Genomic DNA, 13,094 nt, shown 5'->3' with positions numbered 1-13,094 from the left:
TATATCTGTTAAGTAATTTTGTTTGGTTGATATTCTCTTTACTGAGTTAAAGACTGTGCTCTTGATACAATTCCTTTTTAAAACAACTTATTTTAAGTATAATCAAGTTTGCTTAAAAGGTACCTTATGTTCACCCAATCCCCAAAAAGATTATTGTATGAACATGTCGATATAATCCATCTAACTATGGCAAAGAACCGTATTAGTAATGATTAAAATATCGTTTTATGTCCAACGGTTCACAGAAATTCCCGTTATTGAAATGCATTGGACTTCTAAGGGACGTTTTTGCGAACGAAGTTCAATTTCTAATTCATCTGGAGTTAAATTATTTGCCTCAAAAATCATGAGAGTAACTGAGTAAAGTGATCCAGTGCTTTTGAACTAAAAGTTTTGGTGTCATATGTTGCTCTCACCTTCGGTACGGTGAACCACACTCCACAGTAATAACGTCTACAAAGTAACTCCGTACAAATAAAACTAACATTTTCGAATTGTAACTAACTCACGATTCACTGATATTTTTTCATCTCGTCTGTCCTTGATCACGGTTGCTGCAAAGTAACCTAAACGTCTGAAGTATGTGGTTTTAAAATAATAAAATAACGTGTAATAATCAGGAAATATTAGTTTTATTTAAATGAATACTTGCGAAAGTCTTAAAACTCCGAATACCTACCTAAAGTCAGACAACCCTCTCTGGTTTCGATGATCTAATCCCATACTAACATATACGCTAAAACCTTTAAGCAACCGAAGGGACACAGGATTCCATAACATAATTCATCATCCTTGCGAGTGGAAATAGTTCTGGACATTGTTGATTATAATGAATCATTAAGGTTCTTCTTCTTACGATTAGTCAAAAGAAAGCATGTCTTACACAACACTTGGTGCGATTTCAGACGACTAGACCATGGTCATATTTTCCACGGACAAATCTAGTTTGGTATATCCCTCTTTTCAAAGTTCTCTTTGACTGTCTCTAAGTCACCCTATTGCTTATAAATTAAGTAATTACATACAGAAACAGTATTTATATATTATGCTCACATTGTAAAAAATATAAACGAGGAAGAATTTCATGATATATATTTAGAAGACAAAGATATTAACTATCACATAAGCAAAAATTTAAGAGTTCAGTTCACATTTTTAGTATTGACATACCATGTCAAGATCAAACAATAATATTAGTACTCACATACCCATTGGCTATTGCCTATTATTATTAGTAATTAGTATTTTGATTTTAGGTTGTATAAAATGTCAAAGTTAAAACTTGAAAGATGAATAAATTCTTATCAATAAATTTATAACCTTTACGGTTTCGTATTACTATTATTGTCTGTCGATAACTACCTATAAGAATTATAAGACATACATATCTTCATAAATCACTATGTCCACTCTAATACGAACTGATGTAACATCAGTAAAATTGTGTAAAGACATTATTTTAGCAGGTACGATAAGAGTAATTTAATAACAATCCCACATGCCCGGCGCTCATTACTTTATCAAACTATATAAACTTTAAATCATTTCATGTAATATTCTCTTAGACGATGTATAAGTATTTAGTAATGTTTCTTAATTTACATTTAAAACGGCAACAAATTACAGTGTTGTTCCTTATTTGTTTACAGGTATTGGTAGTTTCCTATGCACATTTTATACTAAGAATAGCAAACCAATTCAGAAAATTCAAGCATTGAATGGACAAAAGATACATGGACTTATCCCTTCAAAGTGTCTCACAAAATTACTTATATTTGGTGGAAAACAGTTTACAATATTTAATGAAATTGAATCTATATTTAAATCTCAAATTGATGCTGTGGTTTATGATGATTGGATTCACACAGCAATTTGGTTGTCAGAGAACAAAGTAGCCCTCTTGAGTGCACATAATGTGGTGACGGTAGGGAGAAACATAATTCACATATTAATAATACAGTACATTTGACACATAGGTGCATTTGAAAGACTAGAATTTAACTAGTACACCAGTTTTGTTTGTATATAACAGTTTTGATAATTTGTTTTTGATAGACTTGGGACATTACAACTACAAAACTCCTACAGCAGCATATTAATAAAGACAACTCTATACTCTACAGTGGGTTACTTCAGCCACTACAACATGACATCCTGGTGTTTAGTGGTACTGTGTACTCACAGGTCATCCTGCAATGGTTTGGTGATGAACAGCCTTTGCACTATTTAAAAGGACATAAGGTAAGTTGTTTGGTTTTTATTTGTTATGAACATACTCTATATGAAGTGAGGTGAATTAAATCTACTTGCATCTGTGCTACAAACATTTAACTATTACTTTTTCAGGGTGTCATATTCTCTATAAGCTGTAACCTACAAAGAGGCATTATAGTTACCACCTCAGATGATAGATCAGTGAAGATTTGGTGTGTGACATCCGTTCACTCCGACTATAATATTAAAACTTACTGGCAAAATGCTCATATAGATTGTGTTCATGATCTGTATGGTCACTTGGCACGGGTGATGAGAAACACTCTTACTAATTTATACATAATATCAGTGGGTGAAGACTCGGCTATATGCTTTTGGGATTACAACGGGAACCTGTTGAAGAAAACTATATCCCATAAAAACTCATGCATTTGGTCCTTAGATGCTGATGAATCTAATTTAGTCACTGGAGGGGGCGACTGTGGGATAATGATGCATCCCCTCTCATCTGTAACTTACAATAGTTATGGTGAGGTCATCATCACCAGTGTCACACCAAAAAAAGTTCTCTTCACTGCTCGAAACAATATTGTCATAACCACGGTTGGTAACATTTAAATTATTACAACTCTAACTTAAATAAAATACAAGAAATTCGATTAAATCACACATCTACCTACCAACTGGTCGGCCTGTCTTCATGTAAACAACTTATAGCGGTGGTCGACATGGACGGTAACTTAGACATATTTATGGAAAATTGTAAAGGAGACCCAGGACTCAAGAAGATTATAGAAACGCGGCTGCACCTAGGAAAGATTCTATCGATGCAGTGGGCTGGCAACAGACATTTAGTTTTCTGTTCTGAAGGTGGCGTTATTACAGTCGGAGCCTCCAAAGGAAATACTATCGAGATCATCGCTAACTACCTCCTACCGCCTTGCAAAGAAAGGTGGCTGACTGCCAGCGCCCTCCATGACACCAAAGACACATTGATCGTAGGGGACCGATGTGGACACATACACTTGTATGAGTGGCGACGACAACAACCAGCTTATACCATGAAAAGAGTTCACGGAAGATACGGCCCTACCTCCATCGATATAAGGAATGATATCGTCAGAACGACCGGCAGAGACGGGACGGTCAGGTACTTGAAGATTATCAATTCAGGATTCAAGTATATGAGTTGTAAAGACTTGGAGTTCGAGTGGGTTGAAAAGTTTCTAGACGTACAAGGGAAGTACGTCTGCGGCTTCAGGGAGAGGAGTTTGGTCGTTTATGATGTAGAGAATGATCTGAAGGTAGTGGATGTGTCGTGCGGAGGAGGGCACCGGTCATGGGACGTTGTGCGGTATATCGAAAACAACGGCGGATGTTACGAGGAGTGTCTCAGACTCATGTTTGTAAAGAATACGCAGGTCTATGTCAACACGTTCCGGCTCCGCGACATCGTGTCCACAGTTATATTGCCCGGGACACATTCTAAGGAGATAAACTGTTTGAGAACGTACCGCCGTCGTAACGACGACCCAGTCACGTGGTTCATAACAGGAGGAGAGGACACCACACTGAGAGTGTCCACGTCAGAACAGGAAGCGGAGTTCTGGGACCGAGTGATCTTCAGACATCTGTCGAACGTACGGGCGTTGAAACTGTTGAGTGTGTCCCATGACGAAGTGTTGGTGGTGTCGGCGGGAGGCAGGGCGCAAATATGTATCAGAACCATCGGCTTCGTTGATAAGAATGTAACGGCGGAGGAACTCATTGACTATCAGATAAAAGGAACAGACAGGGAAAGAAGGGGAAACCAAAACTGGAGAAACTGTTCCGTAGACTTCGACCCGGAGACCAGGATCATGGATGTGGAAGTGGACGAACTGAATGAAGCTAAAGTCATGATATACACGGCGTGCTCTGACGGTGAGGTCCGGGTCTTCGAGTGGAACAGACGCGGTGGACAGTTCACTATGATCCAGGAAGTCAGGCATCACAAAACCTGTATACTGACACTGAAAATGTTTACATGCTCTAATAAAAAAATAATAACTACGTGCGGGACCCGAGGAGACGTGGCCTTTTGGGAGGTCAGCTCAGAGGACGGGACACTGGCGGAGGGACCGGCTCTCGTCCTCAGGACCAACGAATCGGGGATCAATAGTGTCGACATTAAAGTGACCGGAGGCTGTCAATTCGTGTTGGCGACCGGCGGAGATGATAACGCTGTCCATATGAGCCTTGTGAGAGTGGGCGGAGACGGGGGCTGGGCGGCGGTGACGTCACACGCGTACCTGAACGCGCATTGCTCACAAGTAACGGGACTGGCACTGGTCGAGGGTTTGTGTGTGACGACCGGCGTGGACCAGAGAGTGACCTCGGTCTCGTGGCGCCTGGAGGGAGAGGACATAAAAACAGAGTTCATCGACCAGATGTACAGCGACGTCTCCGACATCCACGGAATGGATGTCGTGCGGGACTCGGGGTGAGTTGCTCTATTCATACGACGTGATATAGTTCCTAACATTCCGAAGTATTTTATAATGTCCGTTGGTCTCCACAGAGACCGGCTCACAGTGTGCGTCTACGGTAAAGGTATCCAAGTCATCGAACTACTGAAACCGTAACCGTCTGTGGGACGACAGGCAGCGAGTCACCTGACCTGGCAGTTGGGACCGCTGATAACTGATAATGTATTACATCTCACCGCACGTTATCAGCCAATCTCGAGTGCATCCAGAATGTACCGCGCTGCATGCTCGATATTAAATCTGTTTTGGAAATTACAAGTTTTAATATTATTTGGCTGTTTTCTGTATTGTAATTTATTATTGTAATCTTCACGGACGAGACTTTCTAGCAGCAGACTCCTCTTCTTCTGTCTTCTTCTTATGTCAGAGGCCCTCGTACAATGCTATACTAGCATATATAATATGATAATGATTATACGATGAGTTGTAAATAACTATTAACGATGGCATTAAACGAGATCTGTCGGTTAATGACGAGCAAACAAATGTAACGCGAGGATTAGAAGAATTAAAGGATCATCGAGGATGAGCTCAGACTATACAGTAACAGGTACAGGCCGGTGCAGTCTGGGGCTAATATATACATTTATATATATTATTATTATATTTATTTTTTGTATATTTCGCGGACGACCCGCTGCTAAGCGACCTATTAAGATATGTTATTTGTTTGAACTAAAAAATATAAATTAAAAAAAAAACTGTAATTTAATTTTATTTCATGAGTTTGTATTTCTTTATTTTTTTTATCCAACGTATCGGCGTGTTATATTATATAAAGGCGTACCGTATCGACGTGTAAGGTCGGCCCGATGCCGTCGTGGTAAGAGTGGCCGAGTGTGGATCGGCTCGTTCTTTAATCTTATCAATAAATGTCTATCAGCATCGCCAGTTTCCTGAGAGCGCGCTTCATATATTTTGTGAAGCTATATCTGTAACTGAATGTTTGATAATAGCGAGTGCTGTAAAGAGATTGTCTCTGATTAGATACAGCGACCTCTATATATAATAACGTTAAGGAATCTGTCGTTAGTGCCGCGCGTTACTGTTCACTCGCTTCACATTTAACTACTGTGGTATTTTCAAACGTAAGTCGTTCATATTATTTTCAAGTAGATGTTCCTAAGAAGACCTCACAGTATCCTCTTCTAACCCTCGTGAGACTCTCTAGTCGTTCTGATCTGACAATTTTATCTTTTGTGACGTCAGTGTTCATTTGTTTCGCGTCCCTGCCTCAAGGCTCTGTTCAATATTCCATTACTGTTACGCACGTACAGACATTCGTTGTAGTTGTAATCTGATGGAGCATTTCTTGTATATTTTGACTAACCTGGTTCGGTCTGGCTGTTCTATACATAACGTTTTCCTCGGTTATATCTATGTTAATGTATGTAACCGAGACTTCTTATAATGCATTTCTTCTTACTCTTCATACAAGGTGTAGAATATGTTATCACGAACTAAAAATATAAAAATTATGACCAGGAATTGTTATACAATCAGATGATATGATTAATAAAAGGTCCACAGCCCGGCTCAGGAGTGATTAGAATAACACACTACTACTAGACGTTTGTATCACACCGCCCCGCCCGCGCCCCGCCCGCGTCACGAAGCGTTTCCTTTTTTTTCATTCGATAACCCGAGTTAGCACTACATATAACAACTGCAAACGGTGTTGGTGTGTAGTGTGGGATGCTAACGTTCGGTGAACACATCTATGACACTCGGAGCCCCTGGCTCTCCTTATATAACAAGAGAACAGACACACTAACATTACATACATATAACAGTCAATTAATATATATCTGTCTATAGTCTTGTATTCAATATTTTCTTTAATTCTCCCATCTCGTGTCTAAGACTGCCCCCTATGTTCCTTTACTTTGTTACAATCTCAAATATTGCACATATATTTTCTTCTCAGTCCCGTATATTATAATGGAGCCCGGCCGCGTTAGTTTTTTTGAACTTTAATTTCCTCTTCTGTGTTAATCATTATAACGAGACGTCCTACACCTATTTTATATTTAGTACAACACAGATATGACTTAAGTCAGTCATTTACGGTATAAATTAATATCCGTTATGAACGAACTATATATATATTAATTCTAGTACCCATTCGAGCGCTGGGTCACTAGTTTTTGTCTTCTATGTAGGTATCAGGTATGTACATGTGTCATGTTGCCTAATCTCGTTTCTATCTGTTAAATTCACTCGTTACGACGCGGGTTCAACATTTTTATTATTTAAGTTTGAGTTTCGTATTAGTATATTTTAAAATTACAGCGTCAATTGATTTTTAATGAACCCGGTGACGCTCACGCACGCCAAAGGTAAGGTTATGATGTGAGTAAAATAACCTTCTTCAGTTCTCTCACAGTCGGACAGACGGGTTTTAAAAGAAGTTATATAATGAACATTTGGAAACTTGTTCGTAAGTGAAATTTAAAATGTTCATTGACCCTGTACGATGTTTGAATATTCTTCGCCATTAACCCACTTCACAGTTATCGTAAGTCAACGTCTCGTAGTAAAGGCGCTGTACCAGCCTCACGTGCTGGTCGTGTCACACACTAGCCGTGTTCTAGGCACTGAGCTGTGACTTGTGAGTGTGTAGAGTGTAGAGTGTCGCGTGTACTGAATCACAGCCACTGTAAGTGTCGAGAAAGGATCTCATAGTGACAATAGGTTTATTGACGGATTTGTTTTGACTTCGCTTAGCGTAATTCAATTAAATATCGCGCTGTGAGAGTGATCGATAACCCAGTAAATTAAGTATTGTTGAAGTCACACACGATAAATGATAACAGACATGCAGGTGTGATATTTTATATGTTTTTATTAATATTTTTTACTTATTCATGAAAAAATTTACTCTTGGCATCATATACTTAGTGTATGATACAAACATTATTAGTGTATGATACATTAGTATGATACAAACACATAATAAAAACTAGCATCATCATAAATTACGTTACATAGAGAGATTTAAAATACGGAAGACGGGCAACATACCAACATACTACATTCAATGAGACCGAGTTCACGCAAAGAAATGATTACAATGTTAATATCTATTAATCATTAATCTACAGAGGAATAGATCTGAAAGACATCCTTTATAATTCGATGAAGGATATTTCTACGTAATTTCTTGTTCGTTCATTTCACTCCCGATGTTCCTGCACTTTTTCATCTAGAAACATTATTGTAGCCTTCCTCTCACAACATAGGTACTCGTTCCAACTTTCCGTGTATTTGCACACGTTTTAAGATCTCCCTCGTCAACATTTCTATCGATCCCTCCTTCCAGGGTTTCCTATTACAAATACTTTTATAAGAGTTATCCAGCATCTTATATATTGTAGATATTACTTTACTATATTTATTGTGACACAAAAAAAATCTATTGTCAATCAAATGTCATTCATAATCCCCAAATATATTTAGTTCGCCATTCGCTCGACCAATTCTCTCTATACCGTCTGTATGCACATGATAGCCAAGCGGACACACCTCTCCTCGATCTCTTTACTTGAAGATACGAGTATATCACACTATTCGATCATTTCTGGATAAATTCTAATTTCTTCAGTGTTATATAAATGTCGCTAGATTTAAAAAATATATGTAATATCTATGAACGCCCCGCGCCGATGTCTATATGGTCTTGGTGGCTGCCTATCTCACCCTGTATACATTTATATGTGTCTCTATGTTTATCCGCACAAATCGACTCTCGATCAATGCTTCCTTATCCACGTCTCCCTAGGTCTTTAGTCCCAGTATTTAACATCGCAAACCTGAGATGCACGAGGTCATTCGTGTAAGCGTTTCTTTCAATTCCTCTATCGATCTGTTCTCCAAAGTCTGGTTTCGTAGCCTCTTTTGTAATGATCCTTATTATTTACATAAACCTTTCTAAACTAACCTGCGGTGTGTCTGTCCTCTCCCGCCAGTCGTTAGTCCTGATGCTCGTCCTATGGCTCCTCCTAACTCCAGGGACCTCAGCTCTAGCTCGTATCATTGATGTCTTCATTCACACCACCATGTGTGAGGGTTGTCGTAGCGTGTCGATATTATGTGTTATGATATTCGTTGAGGGTGAAGGTAGTTTTCTCACTCGACATTACTTCAGTGGGTCGCGTTTCATTGCGCCGTCCTCTCCTATAGAATCCTATCCGTATATTTAATATTAAAAAATACTTTTTTTATATTTCTTAGTCAACCTATAATTCTCCTGCCGCAGTTTTGTTCTTCTCTAACTCCATCAATCTGTGCCTTCAATACATCCCAGATACAACTCATTTCCTTCAGGTTTGTTGACGTTTTGCTATCGGTGCCATCAAGCCATCAATCTGTCTTCATACTGACCTGTCCATGTGTCCATGTCCGTGCCCTTTTAGTATTTTCAACATTCCTTTTTTATTGTCTTCAGACGTCACTTTATAAAAGTAGGTATGCTCACATTACATAACCGGCGAGCAAGTTTCCTCACTCACACACAAACATGAGCCCACCGGAACATGCGACGTTGTAAGAGGATGTAGATATAAGTGTGTTCTGTTTAACCATCAGATGGCCCCCCAAGTGCAGGCGGTGACGGAGCCCGTGTGGCTGGGCGAGGGTCCTCACTGGTCCCACGACCACCAGGCCCTCTTCTTCGTCAGCATCTTCGACAAGACCATTCACAAATACAACCCTTCCAACGGAAAACATACTAGAGCCAAACTAGGTGAGTTTAAAACATATTATACATGAGAGTGCATATCAATTTATTTTATAAAAAAATAAAAAAAAACTGAGTTTAAATGAGACGGATTCAATAAAATGACTAATAATGATCCTTAACTCAGAGTTTATAATTATTATCGCTCCAACGCGAACGTCACGAGAGGATGTTTTGGAAGTTGACGGTAAGTAAGTACGTTACAAGACCACAGGAAACGTTATCGCAGGTGCTATCCAACCGATCGATAGCGATATGACGATAAGGATACGATCTGTAGAAGAGATACTGTATCTTAATTCTTAAACATAAGTGGGTTCTAGAAGACGAGTTGGTAGGAAGCCATCGGCTTTACATAACACTTACACGTCGATTACACTATTTCCATACTGTTAGCCCTAATACTCTGTTATAAATGAGAAAATTCTTATATGATTAATAGCTTATAGTTGTATAGTATGTCGCACACAATTAAAGACTAACCATCATTCTTAAAAACTCTCTTTGTTTCGTGAAATATATATGTTCGTACCACATAAGCGCTATCCCTCAGCGGCAGATTCAGATTCTTTAATTTATTAGAGAGAGACTAATATACGTATGTGACATGTGGTGTAACATGCTGTGTGTGTCTGGCCAGGTGACATGCCCGGCTTTATAATACCGGTGGAAGGGAAGCTGGACCGCTTCGTGGTCGGTCTGAAGAGGAGGGTGGTGGAGGTTCAGTGGGACGGGGAGGGCGGGGACGCCACCGTCATCAGGGAGCTGGCCGAGCTGGACAAACACAGTCCCGATAACAGGATCAACGACGCCAAGGCGGACCCCAGGGGGAGACTGTTTGTTGGTGAGGACGATACACATACATGCACTCAAACTCACGCACGCACAGAAATGCGCACATGAACACACGCACACATGCACAATAATTAAATGTCAATAAGTAACACTGCATGATATGATTATATTTAAATCCACACTGAGTCGCGTTGTAACAATTCAGTAAAATAGAAATAGGCAAATATGACGTTACTTAAATGTAGAAATGTCGGAAGCATGAACTAGGATCGGTTAAAAGCTTTCGAGTCTCCAGACCCTCCCACACATTCTTGTTTATATTAGACCTCTCTTACCTCTCTTTGGTCAGGTACCATGGGTCACGAGTACGAGCCGGGTAAGTTCCACCTGAAGCAGGGCTCCCTGTACCGCCTGGAGCGGGACGGGAGCGTGTCCCGCGTGGCCCAGGACATCGATATCTCGAACGGTCTGTGCTGGGACCCGCAGAGAAGCGCCTTCTACTACGCTGACTCCTTCGAGTACGCCATCAGAAGATACGACTACGACATCGACACCGGCAACATCTGTGAGTGTCGCCGGGTGGAAAGTTTATCATGAAATACAGACACATATAATACAATATAATGACATTCCAGCGAACCCCACGATAATATTCAAGTATTCGGATCACGGGCTGGACGGCATCGTGGACGGCATGTCTATAGACACGGACGGCAACCTGTGGGTCGCCAACTTCGACGGGTCACAGGTAAAGGACACACACACACACACACACACACACACACACACACACACACACTTTTAGACAGGAACATTAGGACACGAGCTTTCTGACACTCAAAAATGATGTAACGGTAAAAAACATGGAATCCATCAAGCTCGCGTGACGTCACACACTAGCAGACGAAACAAAAGACGCCGTTAAAGAAACCACATTTAAAAAGGAATTAAATATCTGTATTAGATAATAATGATTTGTTTAGTTTATTGTCTCCACTGCCACTATTCCTGTACTCCAGGTGTTGAAGATCGACCCCGTGAAGGGCGCTCTCCTCCAGCGAGTCCCCATCCCGGCGCTGCAAACCACCTCCGTGACGTGGGGAGGTCCTGCGCTGGACGTGCTGTACGTGACCTCCGCCTCCATGAACAGGGGTCAGGAACAGAAGCCACCCTGCGGCTCAACATTCAAGGTGACCGGCCTCGGGGCCCGCGGACATCCCAACAACAATGTTAAACTTTAATATATTAGAATCATAACCCTTGTCTTTTATTCCCTGACACTTTTTGAAGTTCGTTAACCTTCTTTTGACTTTGTATAAAATACTATATGGATTGAGTCTCACTCATCCATATCGTAGGAGGCGGGCGTCCCTGGAACACTGGTTAATAACGACAGATTTAAAATAAACATGAATCTGTTTTTAAAGAAATGTAGCTTGGAATAATATAACTAAATCTTATAAAATTTTAAAAAACCTCTAACCTCTAACCACCGAAAAGAAACGGACTCTTAAATGAAAAGACATTCATCGAAATAGGATCACTGTGCGAGTTGCGATGAAACAGACATCGACGTTAAACATGTCTTAGACATCATCAGTATATGACATGTTAAAATTATTGTTATGGTCGTCTGACGCCTCACATCATATGACTTATTATTCCTATAACGATCGCTGTATGTCACAGAAACATTTAACGTCATGCTTCGTCACCGAAACGACAACGACGCTACATTCAGATGCTCGTTTGTATTTCTACGGATGGATACGTATGAAAAACAATACAAAATCCCCGAGGATATTTGTGCGTCGGCCTCCAGACCAGACATATTTATATGTTCGCGAATCTTAAAGCGCGTTGTGATGATAGAGCTCACGGTTCCTTGTCAAACCAACCACCCCAAAGACCATACCATCAAGGTCAACAAATATTACGAGCTCACTCGAAATAAGTTCGTCGTGGATTTATACGCGGTAGAAGTGGGAGCGAGAGGTATAACGGGTAAATCTCTCTACAAACTACTAAATACTTGGGCCTGTCCAGAACTCACATCAATTGAATTCTTGGAACGTACTTCGAAGGCAGCCCTAGTAGGTTCTTTTCAAATTTGGTTAGGTAGAGAGAGGAGCTTGGACAGTGGAGGTGAGCGTTTAACGCGAGTTAGTTAGGGGCCCCTTAAACCTACACCTGGGTCGCAAGTCCCAAGCACTGTAAAAGCTCCTCTCCCTGCAACGCGATGGACCCGGCACCCGCACGCTGAATCCATTGAACGCTAAGAGGTTTCGTCTCATATACGACTAAGTTGGCGAGTTCAGAATTGTCAGGAGACGACTGAAAACATTCCGTCGCTAAACGGACTGTGACGTCATACTGAGAATATTTAAGTAAAACAATTGATCGCCTAAAAATAATACAAACCCCTTTAAGAAAATAACCTTTGACTTGTTATTTACGAGCTAAGTTCATCTTGGGTAATTATAACCGATGGCTCTGGAGTCAGATTTTGTTTAATGTTTAAGATACAGGACACGGAACTGAGATCAGAACGGATCTGAGATCTTAACCCAACTCTGTCCATAGTATTTAAACAACCTCTCTACATTTCTAACCCACACTCCACACTAATATCTTTGTCATCTTTTTGTATTTCATAAAACTCTCCACTACAGTTTTCACTTAAAATCATACGTGTCATCTGGTTATTCACACTGCTATTTAAATATTGTATTTTTGTGGAAGATTTTTGTAACAATCTCTTTCTAGGACTTATAACACGCTAGTTTCTATCGGGTTCAGTAATAATCATATTCTATTGT

At 40.2% G+C, this 13,094-nt stretch overlaps 2 protein-coding genes across 3 annotated transcripts; both read left to right on the top strand.

Annotated features, from left to right (window-relative positions):
- The first annotated feature begins 1,200 nt into the window (after positions 1-1,200).
- LOC116769385 (tRNA (34-2'-O)-methyltransferase regulator WDR6) lies at positions 1,201-5,459 on the top strand. The gene is given in 6 exon segments (XM_032660452.2): positions 1,201-1,466; positions 1,650-1,924; positions 2,056-2,241; positions 2,347-2,824; positions 2,827-4,696; positions 4,775-5,459. Coding segments are annotated over 6 exon segments (2,937 nt in total). The 5' UTR covers positions 1,201-1,402; the 3' UTR covers positions 4,839-5,459.
- A 214-nt stretch (positions 5,460-5,673) lies between these two features.
- Positions 5,674-11,530, top strand: LOC116769386 (regucalcin-like). Of its 2 annotated transcripts, none has more exons than XM_061522560.1 (6): positions 5,674-5,830; positions 9,330-9,486; positions 10,121-10,324; positions 10,625-10,840; positions 10,911-11,023; positions 11,295-11,530. In XM_061522560.1, exons 2-6 carry the CDS (start codon positions 9,330-9,332, stop codon positions 11,514-11,516), a joined length of 912 nt encoding a protein of 303 aa, XP_061378544.1. In that variant the 5' UTR covers positions 5,674-5,830; the 3' UTR covers positions 11,517-11,530. The 2 variants fall into 2 exon arrangements, with proteins under 2 accessions (XP_061378544.1, XP_032516344.2); XM_032660453.2 differs by lacking the exon at positions 5,674-5,830 and adding an exon at positions 7,424-7,566.
- The last annotated feature ends 1,564 nt before the right edge of the window (positions 11,531-13,094 follow it).

This window comes from Danaus plexippus, chromosome 14, assembly GCF_018135715.1.
Source record: "Danaus plexippus chromosome 14, MEX_DaPlex, whole genome shotgun sequence".
In the NCBI taxonomy this organism is placed as follows: domain Eukaryota; kingdom Metazoa; phylum Arthropoda; class Insecta; order Lepidoptera; family Nymphalidae; genus Danaus; species Danaus plexippus.
The sequence above is the reverse complement of the archived record's forward strand: the minus strand, read 5'-3'. Positions and strand labels throughout refer to the sequence as shown.